The sequence below is a fragment of the Simochromis diagramma genome, unplaced genomic scaffold (genome assembly GCF_900408965.1).
Source record: "Simochromis diagramma unplaced genomic scaffold, fSimDia1.1 OVJJ01000802.1, whole genome shotgun sequence".
Taxonomy (NCBI): Eukaryota; Metazoa; Chordata; class Actinopteri; order Cichliformes; family Cichlidae; genus Simochromis; species Simochromis diagramma.
The window spans coordinates 23,687,809-23,713,700 of record NW_024387492.1 but is presented as its reverse complement, the minus strand read 5'-3'; the positions used below and the strand labels follow the sequence as shown (position 1 = coordinate 23,713,700).

Below are 25,892 nucleotides of genomic sequence, written 5' to 3'. Positions count from 1 at the left end.
TCACACTGTGAAGCAGTGGGCAGCCATTAGGCGCCCAGGCTTGAAATCATTTCCTTATTGTCTAAAAAATTCAGTACACCATAATTATGATTAATTAGCAGTGTTGGTGGAGGGTGACATTAACAATTTGCGGCTGCTGATCCCTGATAACGTTCCGAGCCCAGACGGGACAAAAACTAATCACAGCGAGTCAGCGGGTTCCCAGCAGGAAGGAAAAAGAAATTCTGGTCAGGGTGGAAAAGATTTTAAACGTTGTTCAGATGCCAGCAGGATGCTGGAACGCACGGAAACGTTAAGAAAAAGAAAACAGAAGAAACAAAAGGCATGTTTGTGGGAAATGAACTAATAATTAATCATATTTTGAAAAACTTTTTGGACTTCATGAGACTTGAAACTTTTTTTTTTTAAGATGAAAGCTCCAATATCAGAGCACACTCCTCACTTCAAAGAACAAGTTTTTTACATATTTTGCTGACTAATCATTAAAACAGGACCAGATTTTTTTTTTTAAAAACTGGATTTTATTTTGTGAGTATGAACGGTTGTCTGTCTCTGTGTGTTAGCCTTGCAGCAGCCTGGCGACCTGTCCAGGGTGTACGCCTCTCGCCCTACGGTATGGGCTCCAGCCCTCCACATCCCTGAATTGGATAAGCAAAATACAATAAATGGATGGATGGATGGATAGATAGTTTAGGAATCAGTTTAGGTGATTCAGGCATGTCATGCTGGGAGCAGACGCGGGACTCGCTGGACAGATTCCATCTCTCTGCAAGACCGTGCTCCCCCAGATAAGCTGGAGGAAGATTTCAGGATCAGGGAAGTCTGTACTTATCTTAGATGGCTGCCCCCACAACTCAAATTCAGACAGGCAGTAGAAAATGGATGGCTGGAAACAAATCACCAGCAACTCAGGAAGTCTGAGCATTATGTTGTCAAATGTTGTGGTCATACTGTGAGATCTGGGAACTGGAATCACAGTCAGAGTTGTGTTTGTAAGGTTGAGTGTAGATGCTCCGCCGTCAGGTCAGTGACCGAGCTGAGCAGCTAGGAAGGCGTGCTGCTTTTAGTTTTGGCAAGTGACAGAAAGCACATTTCTACAGCTTCTGGTTCCATCTCGATAAAGCCCCATGTTCACGTCATCAGATAAAAACAACTCAGCACCGGGAAACACAGTCTGTCAGCCTCTGCATTTCACTCAGGCTTCGTGTTTATCAGTAAGAAATGGGGAGATAATTGGTAAGAGCAACGTCCTGATGGGAGTTGCTCCGTGAAGCTGATACGTTGCATCATTTTCAGTCAGTGCAATACTTTTGGCAGTGAGTGTGAAGGAGACCTGGTCTGAGTCTGCAGCATTAGCATACTGTGGTTCTGCAACAGTAGTCGTACTGTGGTGCAGCACTCAGAAGACTTGCGCTCTGCTGAGTGTGTGGAAACTTCAGAGCTTCAGAACAAACAGCAGAATACATTTACTGGAACCTCACCAGACCCATAGCTAAAGCGTTAGCTTGTGTTTGGAGGGCACAGCAACTTTAAACAGATTGGCATGTGACCCTTAACGGACTGACGTGTCAGAGAGGAGAAGGCCCCACGCTGCTGTCAGACCAAAGGTCTCTCTCTCTCTCTCTCTCTCCCTCGCTCGTTCTCTAATATTTACAGCTTCCTGTGTGATTGGTTCAGAGCTGCAGTTTATCAGCCGGTCAGCAGCAGCACACACATGTCGGTTATGTGTTTGTCACCAGAAGAACAGCGACCACCGCTAACCCCTGTGCACATGTGTGTGTGTGCTGTGGTTTAGGACTGCTGGGAACTTTACGAGTGTGTGTGAACCGCGCGGTTTGGCTTGCAGCTGCTGATGAGGTATGGAAAATGCATTAAACGTACTCTCTCCCTCCCCCTTCACCTCTTTCCTCTTGCTCGCCCCTCGCTTTTCTCTCTCGATCATCCGTCCCTCTGTCTCTCTCTCACTTGGAGTTTGAATTTTTCAGTTTAATGAGTGTTATTGGCAGAAACATGGAAAACATGGACAGCCAGCAGTTCCCTGCTCTCGGTCCTCCACTCCTGCATTTCTCCTTGAACACTGAAATCTAAGAAAAACACTCACATGGCCAAAAGTCTGTGGATGCCCCACTTTTCCCACGGCTGCCGTGCAAGAATTTGGCCAAACTTTGGTCCCATCCGATGCCACTGGCACCCAGAGCCGGCGCTGTCAGAGTAGTTTGAGCGTGCATGTTTGTCAAACCCTTGATAATAAGCTTGCAATGACTGTATGCAGTCTGTACTGGGTGCACGTTTCTGAGGAGACCCAGCGGTTGCAGCCATTCGTGCTTATTTTGACTCGTGAACATGAAATGTCTCTTTAAATGAAAATTAATCCATGTAATTTAATGCTGTAGAAAAACAAAGAAAATCCTTTTTCTCGACTCAGTTTACACGCCGTTATAGAACTACGTCCAGGTACAGTGCTCTAATGCAAGCCACACTGATGAACATAAACAACTTTCATTTCTGCTGAGGTCACCTTCTGTCAACATTTCCAATGGAAATAAAATAAAAATAATAAAAACAGCAGAGTCGGGCTGACAGAGCCCAAACCTGCACAGATGAGTCTGTGGGCACCACCCACTACACCTTCATTCAGACACAAGCTCTGAAAAAAGTCATACAGTGAGGAGAAAAAGAAAATACACTAACAAACCAAGTTTCAATCAAACTGATCCTCTGAACAAATGAAATAACCAGAAAGATACAAACGAAGCAAACAACCAACAAATGTTTGATTAGTTCATTGGCCAAAAGCTGAACAATCAGAGGAAAACATAACTGGATTACAGGAAAGTGTTGACAAACAGAGGATTGAATCAGAGTACAAAACACCAAAAAAAACCTTTCCAGAGCTCTCCTCTGTTTTTAAACAGAACCATAAAACCATGGAAAAATAACCAAACTAATCACCAAACACACATCATTAAACACAGCGGCTTTAATCTATAAAACGAAACTTTTTAAACTCCGTTAGGCTTCAGAACAGGTTTCTGGCCCAGTGTTGTCTAATTTGGCTACAAATCGAACATGAAACTGATTCCAGGAACCAAACCTCCCTCACACCACTCACAAACATTGGGTAGGTTAAAGTAAAAAACAAAAAGATGTCTGTAAGTGTTAGAGTGATGCCTGCGACAGAAAGACATGCATGGATGTGAGAGGATGAATTTCTGACCTCATGGGAATGAATGAATGAAAGCATCAGAGCATGATCGCTGCTGACATGCTCTCCACGGAATAAAAAATAAACCAGATGGAAAAGATATCTGACTGCAGGCTTCAGGAACATGGCGGGTGGTTCTCGTTAATGGAAGCATGAAGAAGAGGAGGCATGCTCCAACACAGACATGGAAAATATGAAAAAACAAAGTGGGATGAAGCGGGAAGCAAACGATGGAAACGCGGGGAGAAGACGAGACAAAATGAAAGATCACTGCTGTCAGATGAAAACGCTGCATCTCTGGGAATGCCGGTTTTCCCATAGTTTAAGCTTCGAAATAATCTTTTACACGTGGCTCATTTCTTTATTCAGAGGAACGTAGAGCATGAGCACTCCCTCAAAAACGCAGCGTCTTTTCCCAACAGCAGCTGAACACAAGGAGAACATGAACAAAGCAAAGAAACACAAAACGGTCATGTCCACAAGCCTTTCACAATAAAAGGCATTTTCACAGGGAAATGAAATGCAAGCAAGCCCCATGTTTAATTAAAATAATCACACAAACATCTGAAAATGACATTTAATGGATGATTTCATGTCATTAGAAGCACAGATTCATTGTAATTAAAGCAATTATCACAGAGCGAGCAGCTTTAATCAAGGAAAAACTTCACATTCATGTTCACTCCAAAGATTCAACGAGTGAACAAAATGAGACTGAGAGTGAAAGCAGACTTTACTCCGCTCTGAAACTCTGACATTTAATCATTGTGAAGTCGCTCTGACGGCTGCTGAGGGCCTTTTATCGTTTTGCTATGTCAGAGGAAGAATTTTGTACTGCGTTGCCCTCACAGCTGCGAGCGCTCAGGAAGTCCTCCACAAACACTGAATGATTCCTGTGTCAACTGGAGGAAGGGTGGTCAAAACACACACAAAGATCCATGTTTGTGTTCTACACCTGTGAGCACCTTAATGACATCAAACAGTCTTCACTGCCACACTTTCGTGTTTCAGCAGCGGTTTCGGTCTCAGGGAGGTTCTCTATGGTTGCAGCGACGTGCTACTGATGAACATAATGAGATTGAAATAATCTGTAGGTGCAGCTTCATTTTGATTCCTTGAGCTTTAGTTTCTCCTTTTCTGTGTGTTTGCTGTTTTCTTGTTATGATTTACCAGTTTTATTTCATTATCTATGATTACTTTCAGCTGTGTTTTGTTCCCCGCCTGTTTTCTGTTCCCTTATTGCCTCCTGTATGCTTTAAAGCAGCGATGGGGAACTCCAGGTCTCAAGGGCCTGGAGGTTTTAGATGTGTGTTTGATCCAACACAGCTGATTTAAATGGCTAAATTACCTCCTCAACATGTCTTAAATGCTGTGTCCGAATTCAGGGGAAGGATGCTCATAAGGACACTACCTACCTACGTCACAAGGTAGTGTCCTTAGACAGACAGGTAGTCAGGAAGTGAGCAGCAGTGGACAGCCCCCTTTTTTCTCCATAGAAACTTTATTGAACAAACAATGAGTATCCAACATAACAGATGGGCTGTGGACAGCCTTTTAGCCTTCAAGTCCAAGTCCGCCCTTACTTCCGTGTTTTTCCGGTCGCTAGCGCCACAGCACGAAAACTTTAAAATGGACCCAGAAATGTCGCTCCGTTTTTTTTGTACATTTGTAATTCTCGAGGAGCTAGAAAAACCTTATCGTCATCGCCGGCACGTTTTGTAGCTTAGGCTCAACAGAGACAAACATATGCAGGTAAAATAATTTCCTTTAATCTACACACATTTAAGAATTACTCAGCTAATTACACGGATAATTGAATCATTGCCGGTGTTGTGCCAAAAAGTGCCTGCCAAAACTGATTTCCAATGTTTCCGTGTGTAATATCTTTATGTATGTTGGTAAATAGACTTCGGTGAACAGGGTTCACAAAGGGGTTATATAATTTAAAAATTACCTGTTTTTCAAGTGTCTTTATAACTCTGTGTTATTGTACCTACATTATAACCAGTCTGATCTTTTTTGTCCACTTAAAGTATGTTTACAGAGCTGTTGATATATTTGTTGTGCTGTCTGCTGTCCTCTTGACCAGATTACTCATAAAAAATAAATTTTCAATGTCAACAACATTTTTTTTTGAACTGGATAAATAAAGGATATTTAAAAGTCTGCCAAAAACTGATTGCAGCTTCTACCTTCTACCAGGAATGTTGTTTGTGGCTCAAGGTGACTTGATATCATTCACGAGGGATACATTTGACATATGTTTCACGTATTATAGACCAACAAATTATTCATAGCAGTTTAAATACGAGCAATCAGTTTTTGGCAGACTATCATTTTTTTGGCACAACACCAGTCATTCATACACATGTACTGTATTGTATAAAATATATAAACCAAAGGTCTTTGAAACTTTCTAATCTAATCTTTGGTTTCTTTTACATAGCACTTTATCAAACTGTTGTCTGCTACAGAGTTACAAGTATTATACTAATAATATAGCATCCACCATCTCCTGCTTGCATATTTTTGAAAACATCTTAGTGGTGTGGCAGCCACGAGTGAGCCAGCCCTGCAAACCCTGTGGATGGACGATGCAGTGGACAGTGGGAGGAAGCATCCTAAAGCTCTCTTTGCAGACCACCCTGTGTGATTCTCCACTCGCAGACCAGAAAAGACAAACCGCAGGTCTCAGTTGCAGCACCCCATCCATGTCTGATCTTCAGCAACAATGCCAGAGACTTCTTGTAATCTATTACAGTTGTGAAAGAAACCGTCCAGGAACAGGTCACTCAGATTAATCCTGTGTGAACAACTGAAAATATTGTTTTTTCATCTTTAAAATGTTGGTGTATTTGAAATATTCTCGTTTAATTGTTATTGTTATTTACTTTATTGCTATCAAATAAATATCCAAGTAATATTGTTCAAAGTTAGCGTTATGTTCATACATGTTACAAATGCCTGTAAATCAAATTGAGTTCAGTGACAATTACTGTTTGTTTTAATTAATTTATTAATAACATAAAACCTCTACACTAATGCAACACATATAACAATGTAACAAATATATCCAAATAAAAAAATTTCTTAATACATAACTTATTTTGGAACTAATCTTTCTAGAAGTGAAAACAGTCTGTCCATCCTCTCCCTGCTCTCCTCTCAGCCTCTCTTTGCTGTCTCCCTAAATCCAAAAGTTTTCACAGCAGAACACCAGAGGAACACCGTCTGGACATCACAGGTTCTGTACAGCAGCGGTCTGTGAGTCGTTTGGTACCGGGCCACGAGAGTTGAGGCTCCGGTGTGAAATTTATGGTTTTCAGGGTTTTTATCGTTAACTCTGTTTCCCTGGGTCTTTCCCTTGTTGTAGCTGTGTGTCTTATTTTGAAAGAAATATTTCCACGTTACCATAGCAACCAGAGAGCATTAAGCGGCAGAGAGGAGGATGTTACTCTCAATGTTGTTGGTGCATTTTCAGGAGGACGCTGCTAATAAAGTTACACAATTACACAGTACATTCACGTTTATTATTATATTTACAAAATACCACAGTTTTTGTCTTGGTCGGATCGTTTTATGTGGTTGTATTTATCCGCGACACCTTAAAGGCTCCGTGTCTGACATAAACCGGTCTATGGCACAAAAAAGGTTGGGGACCGCTGCTGTACAGCATGAAGGTTAATAGGACCGTACTCATATGAATATGATGTGTAAATTGATTTATTCTTGTACCTCCACGCCATAGCGGCCCAATTCTTCACCCCAGTGAAGAGGTGATCATTTTCTCCTCATTTTAATAAATTAAGCCGCTTGTTCTTTGTTCCCCACAACATGTCACTAATTCGAAAAAAATCTAAATTAGCTGTATGTAAGCGGCAATACATGAAAAACTGCGGGACCCGCGATACAAGCTGGTTTACGGTTATTTAAATAAAATTAGAAAAAAACATGTCTATGCAGATGCCCAAAGCTTAACAACACGACCGCTATAACAATTTAACTTTTGTACAACCAGATTTTCATATACTTACATTTGAAAGTGTTTTCCGCTCCCGCTTCGACCACCATTGTTATCAGAAAAAAATCTCCTGTATGACCCGCAATGAATCCTGGGATATGGTAGGACACGAAGGATACATCGGACCCATCCTTAAAATTTGTGGAAAAGTAAGACGCATTTGTCGCCACATTTTGAGCACTCTTTGAATTCGGACAGCCTTCGTCGCGTTGCTGTGACGTCATCGCCTCCAAATATGGCATTGAAGCATCCTTCCCCTGAATTCGGACACAACCGACGTAATGAGGCCTGGTAATGAACAAATCATTTATTTCAGGTGTGTTGACCCAGGGTAATATCTAAAACCTGCAGGACACTGGCCCTTGAGTTCCCCACCCCTGCTTTAAAGCCTCAGGTTGCTGGTGTGCCTGTTCATGCGTAGTGTATCCACAGCCCCTTTGGAGTATCGGGTCACCTGAATAAAGGTTTGTTTACTGTTAATTCATTCTGTACCTGAAACCCACATCGTGACATGAAGCCCATCCTCCCTGCACTAGCTCTGTGTTTATCAAAATCCTGGATCTAATCCTTCCCCCTACCTTTTTCTTTCTTTTCCCAGGTTGACACGAGCATGAAGTTTTATATATTGTATCTGTGTTCACGCTGTGAGGTTTTCTACTTTCAAATAGTAAAAAAAAATACAGCCTTCTGGGTCGTTTTGCCCCTCGCACCAAGGACTGCAGCTCAACTCTCAGATGGACCCGATGATTTTTACACTTCCTCGTATGTTAGCTCCAAAGTCGAGCTGACCGTAACTCAAAGAGGTGATGTTTGCATTCACATACACAAACAAATAAATTCAATTTTCATGATGGTTTCGTGTTTTGTCATCAGACGGCATCGCTCTGTAACTGAGATCACTGATGCCTGTTCCTGAGCCTCTCCTGCAGAGGTGACCTGCAGGCGTTTTCCTTGTGTTTTAAAGTGCGAGTGAACGTATTTGTCATGTTCTCCATGTGGGTGCTGCTGTGGCTGCAGTGGTGAACTCTTCAAAATATCCACGCTGCCCAATAACACAGCAAACATCACTAAAAACATGTCATCAGGAAGTAACCCAGTAACTCCAACTACTGCCTGAACACACACTGCAGTTGGAGTGTCTTCAGTATTCAGATGATTACGGTTTTATTCCTGCTCGGGGTTTTGGGGTTGAAGGTTTATTTATTAGAATATGTGTGATTTTTTTTTCCTGTCGATGTGACAGCTGTGAGGGCAGCACGGCTTTCCTACTTCAGTGAATAAATAAAAGTAAGATCTATTTGTCCTGGATTTTCCCATTCAGGCAGAGTTAAAACCATCGGGTCCTACCGTGTCTGTGCAGGGTCATCCACAGCAGAACCACCGGGACAACGTGACGAAGTCTCCACCTTCCTCCTCTTCCTCCTCCGCCTTCACCTCTAAAGGTCTCCCTGGAAAAGCAGACGAAGAAGGAAATTTTCAGCATAGTGCATTCTGACTTTTTCATATTCTGAACATGAATCCTGTTTTTCTTGGATGAAAACTCCACATTTTATGATTCATTTGCTCTCTGAACCATTTTCAACTTATTTGTTGTCATTTTTCAGTCCGAGCAACAGAAAAGCATCAGCGGAAACAAAGAGCCTTCCACTTCGCTCTAGAGTGGGTGGAGTGCAACTTGACCTGATGCAGATTTACTGTGTCTCAGTAATTCCTAATTCAACATAACTATGGATAATTTCATGACAAAAAAGGAGCTTCAAATGCTTCTCACCAGTCACATTCAAATGTGTCCTGCAGCCCTGAAACTGACGAGAGACCTGTGAATAAACGAGTGACTGCAGATCACATGTGTTTGCGTGTCAGACAATCACACCCCCGGGGAACCAATCAAACTGCTCCAATGCAGAGAGAAGCTAATGAGAGGACTTGTTGTATCAAAGAGTTTCACTTCAGCAAAGTGAAGCAGCTTTAAAGAAAATTCAAATCTTATCTCAGTTCATTCATTAAGTTTACTGCAACAATGGCTCAGGACCTACTAAGGGTCACAGAGGGCACAGGAACAAGCCCGACCTATGGAGACCCCATCGACAACACACAGAACAAAAGCATCAGCTGACGTCCACGCCCCAACGAGTCGGAGGTGTTTTAGAGGAGGGGGAGTTCATGTTTGCCTATGTGAGAAGACTGAAGGTAGTTATCCCAACAGGACTGACTTCTATCCTTCAAGGAAATGTTTAAATAAAGCCTACATCAGTGGGTTAAACTGTTTATATTACATATCTTCAGTCAGGTACCCATACTCCAGGCTTGCTCTCTGTGGCATTGTTTGCAGCATAACATTATTCAAAATCAAATTTAATATAATCAAAGAGTCACTTGATTTGCAACTTAATGAAAAACTGTGGAAAGTCTCCAAATTAAAAAAAGTCCAATAACACATCTGAATGTGTCCGTTTGGGAGTATTTCAGTCCCACACAGGGATCCAAACTAGTCAGCCACATTCAGGAAGATGTTCCAGGCACAGCGTCAGCACACCTTTGTTTCATGTTTTATTCACCCATCAGCTGGATCCTGCCAATCTATCTCACACACACAAACACACACATCCACTGTCAGCCATCTGACACCTCTTATTTTCCTGATGGCTGTGAGGTCGGGACACTTTTATCTCAGCACAGATGAAACCAAAAGGTCGAGCGAGGCTGTCATCTATAGTTTATCGGGGTTAACCATCCAGTGATCCAAATCTCAAAGGCCTCTGGAAGGAACAGCGATGTGGAGACCCAGCTCGTCTCTTCCTGATTTAGTCTCTTCCTGCAGTTGAAACGAATGTTTACAGTACTCACACACACACACACACACACACACACATCGGGCGGGGGTATCTAATTGACATAACGCTTTCCCTAGCCCCTTACCCTAATCCTAACCATGAAAAATGAATGCCTAACCCTAACCCTAACCAAACTGTAACCCTGTCACTGAAACCACATTTTCTACCAAAATCCTTTCCAGTTATTTTCCACAGACACACACAGTGGGTTTGTGGAGGTTTTGTTTGTCGCCTGTGTATAAATTATAAATAGTAATAAATACCCGCAGCATCACACAGACAGTCTGCTTATTAAAAGCAGGATCTTATAATCTGCTCCTTCCACATATCCAACTCCAGGTTTGCATGAATCACTGCTAATGAAGTTTCTCTGGATAATTCCTCACTTAATCAATTATTATTAATTATTAAGAAGGCTGATAATTAACTACTCTCATTATTAACATGTATATTAATATGTATTTATTTGTTTATTTTTGTTTACGATCTACCAAAATATCCTACTGCTGTTTTTTTGAATAACTTGAATAACTTTTAATGCACCTGGGCTCAGCAGACAGAGGGCCAAGTGGCAGATGACAGAAAACATGAAATTACAGCGGTTTCAAGGAAGGAAGTGACATCATCTGTGCACTATGTGCTTAACGCAGTGAAGTGAATCTAAAGGTTGTTTTCGGTGTCTCGGACGGTCCCTCATGACTCTGGCTGAGTTGATTTGATTGTATTTTGCTGTCTCTGTTGTCAGGAGACTGTAAAATGCAGAGAAGTGACAGCTGTGCTAAAAACTGAGCAAGAACATAAACTCGGCTCCTCCTTCATGGTCACTGAGTTATAAGATCGCGTAATACTAAACTATGAATCACAGCAAAAATGACCTGAAGACCGAGAAAAGTTGTTCACAGCTTAAAAACTCCGAATGTCTTTAAGTTTCAGAAGAAACCACGGCATCTCCACACCAGCCTTCAGGTTGTTCTCTCAGCTGTTCATTAACCCATTGGACACTTAACGGCTGGGACTGCTGGGATCTTTTTGTGGCTCATATTTATCAAAAACACTTAAGAAAGGTATGGCCCCCAGGTCCTTGTGTTTTCCTACCAACTCCATGATGGTAAGACCAGAGCTGTGTGGGAGCGAGTCCTTGTGTTTCTATTGATACTGCATGTATCTGCCAGTGATTGGTGAATTCCTTGAAGAGGCCAAAGCCGCCCAAGATACACCCACCGCACTCCTATATATATATGACGACAAATTTGGCCGTTGATGTTTCCAAAGGTCCAGAATAATGTGGACCTGAGCTGTGGACTTTGCCGAAGCTACACATTCAGTGAATATTCAACGGTTTAACGCAGCAAAGTTTTCTCGTCGTCACCCTGTCTGAGCTTAAACTGCTAAGTCCTCATGCTGAAACAAAGTCACGTCTCTATGTGCGAGGCAGCAGATGGCCTCAGCGGTGTGTTTGAACAACTTTACATGGCAGCTGCACACTTCTTCTGTCTCCGCAGATCAAACCAGTGAATTATTCAACACACTAGGAAGAAATGAAAATTGTACAAGGTAGAGAAAGCAAAAAGACGAGCAGAAACATTTCGGTCTCTGGAAACTTTTAATTAGAATTTTTTTCATCATTTGATGCAAACTTGGCCGTCCTACTACTGGGAACAGTTCCTGCATCATAAATATTTAGAGCAGAGAGAACAGAGCTCGATTTTAATTTCATCGTTCAGCTTTGTTGTGTCCAGTGCTGCAAATTCATGCAGCTCCTGACATTAAAGAAAACTCGCCTCTTTGTCAAGTCATGCGTCTTGTTTTCTCGGTCCTCCTCCTCCCAGCTCCATCTCCACTGTGGAAATGGGAGTGAATGACAAGAAGAGCGAGGTCAGCGAGCAAGGCGGTAGACATGACCACATAAAGGCGGCGATTCATGTGTCCGCAGCGCTGGATGGCAGCCTGCAAACCCCTGCCTCAAGCCAGGCATTCTGTGGCCCAGAGGTTATTCTGAGGGTTTCACTGCAGAACAACTGAGAAAATCACCTTTCACTGCAGGAAAAGGAGCTCTGACATGACTCGGCAACACAAACCTTCTCTGCCCAACCCCTCTGCACAAGCAGGAACACCTTTGTGACTCACCCTCAAGTTCATTTACATTGAAGGTTAATAACCTGGACATGAGTGAGAAAACAAGCCTGACAGATGTTTTTCATTAAAATTGATTTCTATTAATTACAACCAACTACATTTTACTCAAACTGCTCATGTTTGACACACAAGAATCAAAGAAAGCTTTCCGACATCATGCTGAACATTTTCTGTCAGCGTCACCTCATTCTTTGTATTTCTTATCTTGTTGCTGTTTAACTTCTCTTTCTGGTCTAATTAACAAACCAACGGTGTCAACTGCTTCCTGATTGGACCCTACCACAGATGCATTACTGAAGGATTTGCCTTTATGTCATCACTAAATCAGTGCAGTCACTAAAAACACAAAATAAACTGTCTTTTACCTGCTGTCACTGAAGCCTATTTAGAGAGGCTCAGCTTCCAAAATCTGCTTGGTTACATGCCGGAAAGGGCTGATGTTTAAATGTAAATATGTGTAAGAGACCAGTCTCCCCACTGCTGCTGCATCAACTACTGCATTATACACCATCACCAGAAGCTGCACCCTGCAACAACTTTAACAGACCTAATTCAGTAGGGTTGCAGTTCAGTTTTATGTTATAGTAGCTAAGACAGAAAACACCGAACTCTGAGAAAAAATACTTCACCATCATCAGCGTAGATCAACAGCAGGAAACTACACTGCTGAAAGCTTACGGCTATGTGTTTTACAGTTTTTAAAGCTGAGCAGAGAGTTACTCTGTATTATGGACACGTGAGTTGAAAATAGAATTGCGCCTCCGGATGGAGAGTGATGGGGATGTCATCGATACTGACGACATTATTGATTCTGATTAAAATCCTGAAAACAGGATAGAAAAGGCTTGAATGTGACTCAGGTGTGCAAAAACTTCACTAGCATGAAATTATCCATCTCTAACTGCCACATAAGCATGCCAGTGGGCAAGCCTTCATCCTTTTAATTAACCTCTAATCCAGTTTAGGGCTGCAGGGGTGCTGTTGTGGGGTATGCAGTCCTTAAAAACACTCCTCGGAGACCCAAACGCCTTTCAGACATCATGTAAGACAAAGTCTGGATCTGTGTGAAGACCTTTCTGTAAGTCAGAGAAAGAAGTATGGATTCTCTTATGAAGTAAGAGAAGGTAAACAGGGACAAACTGTTTGACTCTGTAGATGAGTTTATTATATTCTAGAGATGTTAATCTAAGATATTTGTGCTCTTTATTCTTCTGCGTTGGCGTGGCGCTCAGATTTCTGTGTCGTGCATGTGTAATCAGTCTGTTAAACAGGCGCACTTGTTTTCTATTCTGTCGGCTTTGGGGGTGGAGAACAAAGTCATTCAGGATTAAATCTCCATAGCAGCACTCGTCTCGCTGCAGTATCCCAATATTAACAATTCTTCAAACTTGGTGGAGGTCTGAAGCCCACACAGGAACCTGTCCTTTCAACACTGCAGCCAAGTTCTTGTCACGCACACGGTTGTAAATCTAATTTATTGTGAGAAACTGCTCTAACTGCCCTCATCAAACATGTGTACAGAAGATCAGCTAGAGCTGCCTGACGCTTGATTTATGGCCCATTGTTGTGTCCGTCTGACCAGCCTGCATGGAGAGGACGACGCACACTGAGACGCACTTAAACGCAGTCCTCCAGCAGAACAAGAGCATGACGCCTCTGAGTGATGACGCTTTGCATATTTTGAACTCCAATTGGCTGAAATTTTAGCCTGAAGCAAAAGGGAAATGACCACAGCAGAGATGACTGTGAAAAGGAAGAGCTGCCGAAAACAACAGCGCTGCCCGCAAGCGCCGATGCAACGCGCTGACCGGAAACAATGCCCTCCAATGTGGAGCCGTTATTTCTGACACAGACACTCTTTGTCTGCTGTGAAGACGGCAGAGGCGAAGCTAAACGCACCAACAGCAGCACGGACCAGAGGACACACAATTCAGGCTGTGCAACACAAGTGTGACAACAACAGGTGGACGATACCTGTGAAGGAACCACGGGGTGACCAGGGTGACATGTTTAGCAGTTTTTAATCCAGCGATGACATATTTATTTATTTTATTTACAACAAAAATGGGTAGCTCTTAACTCTCAGAATTGACTGCTTCATTTTCTTTGTGTAGTTTCCATCATATTCAACCAATATGCTTCACTCTTTAATAATGGCATTCATAGGATATTCAGAAAACTTGATCTCTGACCTTGAGGTCACTGATATTCAAAATCATCATGAGATTTTTAGTAAATGGACAACAACATGGCGTGTCTGATATTCCCTTTCCTTTTAGCTCCGCTTTGGTCTCTGCTCGCTCCTGGAAGCTGCGCTGTTTGATCAGCTGCACTGCAGTGATGTCTCTCTGCTTTATGCAAACACGCACAGATGCAATGGAAATGTGCTGCAACACCAAAAATAGGGCCTAAAGCACACTAAATGTTCCAAAGATCTGTCAGCTTGGTGATGATCCTCAGGGGGCTCCATGCTGGTGACTGATTCTGCTGTTGTATTTTAAGCACAATCACAGCACTTAGTGTGAACAGCTAAAAAAAACCTACGCTGCTCATTCACAGCATGGAGCCCTTTTTTGACATTATGACTGTTGTTAATTACTGGAAGGCATAAAAACATGTTTTTGGAAGTGGAAGAGTTTTAAGATGCCCAAATGAATTTCACACATGATGAGCTCATCTTCATAACTCGGTGTAAACAGCTCATTATGATTTATTAGGCACCAGCATAACATTTTAAATGAAATTAGCCTTCAGTGCCGAATCCGTCTTTGACTCGGTCTACTGACACAAGTACTCATCACAGGGATTAATTTTTTCCTGTTTTTTAATGCATGTGTGCATATAGCAGTTTCTAGGGTTTAAAAAAAGGAAGCGACTTAAACCTGTATTCTTTCTAATGACCAGCAGGGGGCGACACCCCTTCCTGCACAAAGAAGTCTGTTGGAAAACAAGCCTCTCAGTCTCACCTGGGACCTCGTTAAACACGTTCTCTGTGACTTTACTGCTCCACTCACTCATTTTCACTTTTATTATATAAATCACAATGCTTAGTTTGTAAAAGTTTGTGCGCCCGTTTCACGACGAAAAGGGGAAACGAGGCGAGCGCCTCTTTCTTATCCTACCAAATGTCATCAGGCTCAGACTCACGGTGCAGGTGGAGAGATCAGATCTTCCCCTTTAACTTAATTAAAGAACATTCCTCTCTGCTACGCCTGACCGCGAGCTCGTTCTCGCTTATCGCCGCCGTCTGGATTTCATTCTGTTTGAACATAACTTTCATTTTAATATGTACATGTATCAGGGCTCCTCAGTACACCTGGAGGATTGGTAACTTCACCTCACACACAGACACACTTCCCGTCATCAGAATGTCATTTGACGTCACCTCGGGCCTCCGTTTAAAGGCGGCCTGTTCCGAGCTTCACCTTCTGGGACCCTTGGTGTGTTTTTGGCCGTATCGCCTTCGCAGGTTGCGTAACACCTGGCAGTAAACAAGACCCTAAACAAGACGCTCTTTGATAAAGTCAGAACTCGATAAAGGGGAATCCTCTCCCTGCAGGGGACTGCGGAGGCTCTGAGGACCTGTGAGGATGCATCTTTCATTTCCTCGAACATCACTGATTGGTTCTGGAGTCACCGCCGTCCCATCTTCACAATGAAACACGTTACTAAGGCACAAAGCCTCCACAGCTCCTGTCATGCTGTGACACACAAACATGACCCACACCAACAGCATGCTGGTGCAGCGGTCACCATGCTCGCCTCTCTGGGTTCAAATCCAGCCCGGGGCCTTTCTTTGGGGTTGGGATACCCACTGACTGTAAATGCCCCTCGGGTCTCTCTGCGTTAGCCCTGCCACAGACTGGTGACCTGTCGGTGTACAGGTGTACAGACAGGTGTACCCCGACTCACCGTATCATAGCTGGGATAAGCTGGATGGACAGACAGCATCATCTGAAAAACAAACTACTTCACTGACTGAGCCGGCAAACAGAAACTTTCTACATGGTGCCTCCAGGGTCTTTTGGTGCGTTTTGCTTTCATAACGTGTGCGCTGTCAGACTCACACGCACACCTGCACATATGAAGCACGGGTGCTTATTTCACTCCACACAATACAAAAAAGTCCACAAAGTAATCAAAGATTCTTCACAGACTAATCTTTTATAAACTGTGGTCATTTAAAAGCAGTTTTATTAAAGAAAAACAAAGTTTCCGGTTTGGTTCCAGTCACGTTTCTACGCTTTTCCATGGGACTCTGTTCACAGTCCGAGATTTTCTGATTCCTAAACAAGATCTTAGTCCAGTTTATAATGATTAGAAATGCTGACAAGGCTTAAACAAAAAAGAAAAAGCACTGACCCGATCTAAGAATTGAACTAGTTGAAGTATAATCGAGGTGTTTTAGCTGTTTAAGCCAAGGTTTAAACCCGGGACTGTCCCAGCTGTGCTCGCAGAGTTTTTACATGTTTCAAACATCACTTCTTGTTCCTCACAGGACTCAAGTTACGTGCTAGACCTGAAGAGGTCTGATATATTAGGCCTGTGTAGTCTGAACTCAGGGTTTCAGACAAAAGACAAAAGAAAAGAACCCAGAGGAGTCTGTGCGCTTTCTACACACAATGACCCGCTCCCGCGCGCACTCCGTCTCTATCACCATAAACATGTGCACACATCTGCACTCAGCAGCATCATGGAAACAGATCTGCTCATTTTCCACAGGAGAACTCAGCTCAAAGAAAAGCACACATGATTTTCCTCATTAACGGCGCGTCCATCAGAGCTGAAGACTCAGCTAACCAGGAGCCTCTCCACGGAGGCTGCTGTGGATCCACTCTGTGGATGTCTCACAAACGGGAGGCAAAAACACAGAAACACTCAAAGTGAGTCTCTGAGAAGCTTTCAGAGCAAACACCAGACAGCAAACCCATCCTGCACGAGTCTGCAGCTGAAACAGCCTCACACTTTGTGACTTACATGTTTCACTGGAGCGGCAGCTGGTCCCCCCGCAGGATCATTCTCCCTGTCCGGAGTCCGAGGGAAGGTCTTCTTTCCTCCTCTTTCTTTTCTCCCTTTTTTCCTCTTTCCCTTTTTCTTTCTCTGCTTTTCAGTTTTTTCTCGCGCTGAAAGTTTTCAGACTCCAAATCAGCAAATCCAGAATGCGCCCAGGACGCGCAAAAGTCTCCAAAGTTTAGAGAGTGAGAGGGAGAGCGATGCAGAGAGAGAGGCGGGGAGAGCGAGGGGTGGACTCGCTTTCCTGACCCGGACTGCCCGGCGAAGGAGCGCGAAGACGTTTCAGCTGAGGAAAAACACAAGCACGGGCTTTTACTTCAGCTCAGGCTGGAATTTATACGATTAATCTTCCGCCCAAACCATCAAAATAAAAGCTGTCTGACAGAACAAACAGAACAATCAGCTGTCACACTGAGCACGGCCCCACCCGCAGGTTTCACCTGCAGGAGCAGATCCTGGAAAATAAAGTACAGAGGAGACCATCAGGCTTTTATTGTGAAAAACACACTGCGCGCGCGCGTCATCCACAGGTGGTTCACGCATGACAACAACATGAGAAAATAAAAATAAAAAATCTGTCTGTTACACAAACAGGTGACCTCTGACCCCTGAGACTCAGCTGATCATCAGTGCCATGGTAACAGGAGCCTCATCCTGCCTGTGAGCTTCAGGGCTGCGTGTGTAGATGTTCCCTCAGTGTTGGCTAGCTCAGTTCCATCTATTTCTTTGTTCCTGACAACTTTTAAAGTATTTTAATTCTGCTTGATGTCATTTCCAGCCACGCATCAATTTCAGAGCTGACCGCTCATTTTAAACCAATGTTTCAGTGATGAGGTTAGAGTTTGTGCTCCAAACAGCCAGGCGCATAGTTTTTTTTGCTCTTGGGTCCATATGAGATCACAGAGGGCGATCTGAACTGAGCAAGCAGGCGACACAGCGTTCATTTCTGCATTTTCACTTATTCGTTAATGACTTGCAGATAAATGCTGCTCATTTCCAGCATGCATTGTGATTACTCGCCCTTCAGTGGTCAGAATGTTCTTGGTCAAGGGAGGACAAGGAGCGCGTGCAGATGAGTGGAAACAAAGAGCTGCACGCTGCATCTCATTTGCCTCTAAATGTCAATCAAGACGAACTTCCTGCCTGATAAGAAGTTCGGGAGCTGCACGGATTTGCATTCTGCTGGAAAAACTCCTGAGGGAGGAGATCCCTGAGGGCCAGGAAACGCGTCTGATGGAGTCGGCGCACAGACATGATGACGCCTGATGCAGCAGCAGGTAACCGCCCTGTCCTGCTCCCAGCTGCATCCTCACTGAACCAAACTGGACCCACATGAGTCAAAGAACTCCATCTGCTCTGCCCACTCTTTCTAAAATGTTCCCTTAAACGTGCTCCGAACTCGAGTTCATACCACAGATTTTTCACACAGTTAGAGTCTCAGTGGTCTTTAGCTCTGGTAAAACGTTTTCATGCTGTAGTTCCTGCTGCACAAGCGTACACTTTACCTGTGTTGGTACTAGACTTTGTTCCAAAGGTCGGCGGAAGCTGAAGGTGTAAAAGGCACAAACACCTGTCAGGCCCAAATTTAAAGCTTTAACAGGATCAAAACAGGTGAGTTTAAAAAAAAAATGTTCTCAGATATTTCTGCCATGAAGCTGGGAGTCTGGAGGGCGCCTCAGGTGGACATTAGAGGAACTGCAGCACACCCATCTGGCCCTACTGGCTTTACGTTTCAGTCCTGGAGGTCTCACGTCGACAAATATCTACAAACAGCGACTCACAGCTTTCAAAGTGGAGCCCTCTTATGAAAACATCAGCTTCGGGCTCACAAACTCATGCTGCCGTTTAATGAAGTAAGAAAGTTTTCTGAGAGCAAAGAGACAGAGAGAAAAAATAGTGAAAAAGGAGCAGGCTTATATAATATTAATAAAAAGGAAACAGTTTGTCCCTGGCAGATCCACCAGCAGAATAAAAGCACTTTTATGACAGAGGAAAGAACAAGAAGTACAGTGACTGGAATCGGCATGAAAAGGTAAAAACGAGTCTTTCAGGCTTCAGTCTGTTTGTCTTCCAAATATAGAAGTAGCAATGCTTCAATACAGAGAGATAAAAAAAGCAGATGAAGACATATGAACAAGGAATGAGGATGCAGCACTGATCACAGGTCTGATTCTTTCCGAATCTTCATAATAATCAACAACATGCTGAAACAATAATGATCTCGGCATTTAAGACTTTTCAGCTTTGAGGAACTTCACCTTCAATTTTTACCATTAAAGAAAAAACTCAGTGACTCAGTGTTTTATCAGAATGATGATTAGTTTGATAGAGAAGTGTATTTATGTCTGATGATTAAAGCGTGCTTTCATCTCTCACCCTGTCTCCCCGTCTAAAACAAAACTCACTCTTCTCTTCCAGTGACAATCTTTATTCGTGGAGTAAGTAAAGTAAAACAATCGGTCCTCCAGCTTTAGTGATCTAACATACAGGAGGCCTCTCTAATAAACTTTAGAGGAAGCGGCTAAGGCAGGTTTATGTTGACATAGAGCAACTCTTCCTGTTATAAAGAAGCCGGTGATTCAGGTTCTGGAGCAGCTGTGGGTAAATCAGACCGTTTGAAACAGAAATCAAACAGCGTCTGCTTAAAGCAGGGGTGGGGAACTCCAGGCCTCAAGGGTCAGGGTCCTGCAGCTTTTAGATATCACCCTGGGTCAACACACCTGAATGAAATTGTTCTCCACCCTTTCCTTTACCTACCAGACCCTTGTACCGCAGGATTAACCTGAGTGTCCCAGTCCTGGACGTTTTTTTTGTTTTGTTTTGTTTTTTGTTTTTTTTTTTAACTGGGAGGATCCAAGGCCTGATTTTTGTTGATGTATTATAAATGTTCTTGGTTTATTGTCATTTACTTTATTCTCATTAAATACATATCCATTTGAAATTTTGTGTTATGTTCATACATGTTAAAAATACCTGCAAATAAAATGAGTTCAGTGACAATTACTGTTTGTTTTAATCAAATTATTCATAACACAAAAGTTAAACTAATGCAACACATAACAACTTAACGAATATATTCAAATAAATACATTTCTTCATGCATAACTCATTTTGGAACGAGTCTTTCAAGAATTGAAAACAGTCTGTCCATCCTTTCCCTGCTCTCTTGCGCTCTCCTCTCCTCAGCCTCTCTTTGCTGCCTCATGTCCTTTCTGATGAGGTCTAGCAGCTCATCATCCCTGTGTCTTTTCCTCTTTCTCCTTGTTGTGGGTGGCTGACTCACTTCCTCATCACTTTCGTTTTGGTCACCCACTGCTGAAATTAGGACAGGAGGCCTAATGGAAGGCCTTTGTCCTATCACCTATCACATTCATGAGGACACTCCAGTGCCAAGTACCAACAGTGAGCTTCCCACTGACTCCCTCTCCTGAGCCTGGATACTTGCAATCCTAAAGGCAGAGGAAATCAAAAATGACAGTAGACAAATAAAAACAACACAACGACTCTTAGTAATTGTACATTTATTAACGTGTGTTCTTAAGAATTATCTTCTTGATAACACACATACTTTGTATTTTTCTTTAAGATTTCCCATTTCTTTCTGGCCTGCAAAGGGGTGACTTTCCCCTGCAGGTCCAGCTTCTCCAGAACTGCCCTGATCACACTCAAAAAATAAGAGAAGAGAGAAAACCATGGCAACTATGTTAATCTGTAAATCCAAAAGTTTTCACAGCAGAACACAAGAGCTGTGAAATCTGGACATCACAGGTTCTGTACAGCATGAGGGTTAATAAAACTGTACTCGTATGAATATGATGTATAAATTGATTTATTCATGTACCTCCATGCCACAGTGGCCAAATTCTTCACCCCAGTGAAGAGGTGATAATTTTCTCCTCTTATTTTAATAAACTGAGCCATTTGGTCTTTGTTCCCTAAAACTCATCACCAAAAGGTTAATTTGAAAAATAAAATAAAATAAATAAAAATTAGCTGTATGTAAGTGGCAATACATGAAAAACTGCAGGACCCACCATACAAGCTAGTTTACGCGCAATTTTTACGAAGATTATTTTAATTACACAATAACCATAAGCAAACGCCCAAAGCCTAACAACACAACTGCTACTAAAATGTAACTTTTGTACCACCAGACTTTCTTATACTTACATTGAAAAGTGCATTCCTCTCCCGCATTAACTCCCGCTTCGACAGCAATTGTTATGAGAAAAATTCTCCTGTATGACCCGCAATGAATCCTGGGATATGGTTAGACACAAAGGATACACCTGACCCATCCTTCAAATCTGGGGAAATGAAAGATGCATTTGTTGCCACATTTGGAGGACTCCTCAAATTTGGACAGCCTTCGTCGCACCGCTGTGATGTAAATGCCTACAAATGCGGCCATCGAAGCATGCTACCCCTGAATGGAGACAACCGTTGAGGAGGTAATTTAGCCATTTAAATCAGCTGTGTTGGATCAAGGACACCAGCCCTTGAGGCCTTCAGTTCCTCACCCCTGGCTTAAAGATGTATTCTCCCATTTGTCCACCTCGGCATCCTCCCTGCGCCAACTCTGTGGCTCTAAAAGTTTTCACTTCTAACTTCCAGAGAAAAGGTTGTGGAGACATGAACATTTAACTGTGACAGGTTAAGCTGGATATAACTCAGAGATTAGTATAGGTAGACATGCTGAAGTTTTGACGATAAGCTGGGACTCTGACCGTCCCCGGCTGGTTCCTTTGGACTCTGCAGAAAACATCGTTGTGAAGCAAAGTGAAACCATGTGTGGCCACATGACACAGGAAACCCGTCCATAATAGCCTCAGCGAGTCCTCAGGAGGATTTCTCAGAAAGGAGAGACTGACCAGAATCAAACACTGGTTCAGTCTTCAGGACGAACCCTTCTCAGCAGTTGTGGCTTTGCAACACGATCTGCTTTACCACAGATGCTCTATGTCAAATTAAATTGTGTTGGGCACCGCTTTAACCCAGACGTCTCAAACTTGAATGTGTCTGCTTCATCACAGGAAGCTACTTTCCTTAATGCTGCAGTCACAGTTGAGAAAGTGGCTGCAGACTGCTACAGGTCCTGAATCATTTTACCTGAGCACTGACGAACTCATAGTCTTGTAGCCGCTAAAGATCTCCAACCACTCAGTTTTTGTCGTCTTGGTATGTCACTGTAACAACAAGATGGAGTCAGTATTGGTAATTCTATGAAATCTGCCTACAATAATAGTTAACCATGACAAATCAGCAGACATCACAGGTCCTCTACACAGTGACATCGTTTTTTACCTGCAAAATGGAAAAATGGAAGTATCACCAGAACCCAACCAGCTGCAGCGCTTCCGACAGTCCAGTCCTGTAGGAAGACGTGTTGAGGACGAGTTGGACTCATCGATGCAGAATCATTTTCATTACTATCTGCCTGCATTTATAAATGAGCTGAGAGTGACATCATCAGTCCCACCAGGAGACCTGTCTGATCAGCACAGGATTGAAAATGTGTAGAGTGTTGCTACTAATATGAAAAAAATCAAAGCAATTGTTACGTTCTTAGTCTAGGCAAGTATTGAATGCAACAAGAAGTTGGCCCACTCACACACCACCCAAGCAAGAATACAAACAACAATATCTTTTTAAGTGCTAAGTAGCCATTTATTTGCTTCAGCGGTGAGCAGTGCCAAAAATAACAAACAAAACTCCCTAATGGTCCCTACGCTTTCCTACCCAAAATGAAAAACCAAACAAAAGACAATTCACTTACCTAACTTCCTAAACGAAAAACAGGAGAAAATGTAATCAACAAAAATGGCTTCTCACGCCTACTAGGCTGCTGCAGTGAAGGATATATACAAGGTGAACAAAATGTACGACCGGTACTTGACAAATCTATTTACAGCTATTTACAAGTTTGACATAATAACGCCCCACACACACACGCACACACGGTTATACTGGCTAATCACTTTGTCAAAGAAACTCTACACTGCAACGAATCAACACACAGATTCTTGGTTGAATGGTGGAGATTAGGAGAGAGGGGCCAGGTGGCTGTCATCTGGTAGTTAAAAACCGGAGGTTATTAGTCAATTATCCAATCCGAGGATAGGCCGAGACTCCACCCAGATCCCCAGCAGGCACGCCAGGTGTCCACCTCCTAAGAGAGAAAAGGGGAAAACAAAAACCCACAGCCATCCTCTGGTGGGAGGAGTAACACAAAACAAACACAACACTGGATCATAACATTTCCCCCCACCCAAAAATCGAACATTTAACCCCAAATGAAATGTTTGATTCAAGACCTAGAGAGGGCATCAGCCATGACATTCTCTGAGCCCTTTTTGTATCGGATTTCAATGTTGAAGTCCTGGAGGAGTAGGGACCAGCGCATAAGGCGCTGGTTGCTGTTCTGCATCCGAGTTAGGAACTGGAGAGGGTTGTGGTCAGAGAACACGACGGTTGGAACAGGACTGGACCCAAGGTACACTTCAAAGTGCTGCAATGCTAGCAATAAGGCTAAGGCTTCCTTTTCAATCGTGCTGTAATGCAACTGGTGTTTTAGGAATTTTCTGGAAAAGAAACACACTGGATGGTCAATGCCATTTTCATCCTCCTGCAAAAGCACTGCACCAGCCCCCAAAACACTGGCGTCCACCTCAAGCTTGAACGGACGTGTGAAATCAGGGGCGGCCAACACAGGAGCACTGCAAAGGAGAGCTTTGGCAGCTTCGAAAGCAAACTGACATGTCTCTGACCACACAAATGGTGATTTTGGGCTGGCAAGACTGGTTAGTGGGGCTACTACCTCGGAGAAGTTTTTGCAGAACCCACGGTAATAACCTGCCATGCCTAGAAAACGCCGCAGCTCCCAACGCGTCTGTGGAGCTGGGAAGTTTAATATTGCCTGCACTTTCACAGCGACAGGGAGGACTTGACCCTGTCCTACTTGTTTCCCTAGGTAGGTTACAACAGCCTTTCCAAACTCACACTTAGCCAAGTTCAGCGTCAGAGAGGCATCACGCAAACGGTCAAATATTTCCCTGAGAATTTTGAGGTGTTTAGTCCAGGTGGATGAATAGGCCACTATATCATCCAGATACACTTCGCAGTTTATGACTCCATGTAGCACAGTGTTCATCAGTCGTTGGAATGTGGCGGGAGCATTTCTTAACCCGAACGGCATGACGATGTATTGCAAAAAATGATCGGGTGTAACAAAGGCACTGATTTCTGATGCGCGTTTGGTTAATGGGACTTGCCAGTATCCTTTTAGGAGGTCAAGTTTGGTCACAAAGTTTGCCGAGCCCACACGATCGACCAGGTCATCCATGCGTGGGAGTGGAAAAGAGTCTGGTTTCGTAACAGCATTTACTTTTCGGAAGTCATTACAGAAACACACCTGCTGCCTTTACCCAGTATTTTTCTCGCCAATGTCCGTTCTCTGGCAAACAAAATGGATGAGATACGGCTCTCCATTACTAACAACAGACGGATTATGGACTCAAATGTCATGTTTTTCACCGAAACATGGCTGAACAACAGCTGCCCGGACAATGCTATCGAGTTAGCAGGACGCCACACACACCGAGCCGACAGGCTAGCAGATGACTCCGGCAAGACCAGAGGTGGAGGTTTGTGCATTTATATTAACAATGCTTGGTGCATGAACTCCACTACTACTGAGAGTCACTGCTCACCTAATGCGGAGTTTTTAATGGTCAAATGCAGACCTTATTATCTCCCCAGAGAACTCACCTCTATCATACTCACTGCCGTGTATATCCTCCCCGACGCTAATGCTAGGTTGGCCATGAAAGAACTTTCTGCAGCCATTAACAAACACCAGAGTAAACACCCCGAGGCTGCTTTTATTGTTGCTGGCGACTTCAACCACACCAACTTAAAGACAGTCCTCCCCAGATTCCACCAACATGTCTCCTGCCACACCAGAGGAGACAAGACTTTAGACCATGTGTATTCCAACCTGGCTGGAGCCTACAAAGCCACACCCCTCCCCCACATTGGACAATCGGACCATCTGTCCCTGTTCCTCACACCTAGGTACTCACCACTCATCCAACGTGTGAAACCTGCTGTGAGGACAATTAAAGTGTGGCCAGAGGGGACAGACGCAGTGCTCCAGGACAGATTTAAAAACACAGACTGGAATATGTTCACCCACACAGACCTGGACCAGTACGCCTCATCTGTACTGGATTACATCTCCAAAACCACAGACAGTGTCACCACCCAGAAACGGATCACCATGTACCCCAACCAGAAGCCTTGAATGAACCGGGATGTTCGTCTCCTCCTGAAGGCCCGCAACACCGCCTTTAGGTCAGGAGATGCACACGCCTACAGTACAGCCAGGGCTAATCTAAAGAAGGGCATCAAAAAAGCCAAACACCATTACAAAAAGAAGGTAGAAGAACACTTCTCCAACTCCAACCCCCGACGCATGTGGCAAGGACTCCAGACCATCACAGACTACAGGACCACCAAACCCTCCCCCGCATCCTCTGATGTCTCCTTCCTCAACGAGCTCAACAACTTTTATGCTCGTTTTGAGCGAGGGAACCCCACAACCACAGCAGACATGACGCCAGACCACCAACCTCTGACTCTCTCCCCCACCGATGTAGGAGCGGTGCTGAGCAGGATCAATGTC

At 43.5% G+C, this 25,892-nt stretch overlaps 1 protein-coding gene across 5 annotated transcripts in view; it reads right to left on the bottom strand.

Moving 5' to 3' along the window:
- adgrg6 (adhesion G protein-coupled receptor G6) overlaps positions 1 to 25,892 on the bottom strand; it is a 117,293-nt gene that overhangs the window by 89,402 nt on the left and 1,999 nt on the right. The window contains exons 3-4 of one of the 5 annotated variants that reach the window (XM_040017874.1): positions 17,174 to 17,378; positions 8,574 to 8,674 (exon numbers count right to left, since the gene is read on the bottom strand). In XM_040017874.1, coding sequence (XP_039873808.1) covers positions 8,574 to 8,674; positions 17,174 to 17,175 — 103 coding nt within the window. In that variant the 5' untranslated portion in view covers positions 17,176 to 17,378. Of the gene's footprint in view, positions 1 to 8,573; positions 8,675 to 17,173; positions 17,619 to 25,892 lie in introns of those variants that run through there. The other 4 variants (XM_040017875.1, XM_040017876.1, XM_040017877.1 and 1 more) reach the window with 4 other exon arrangements.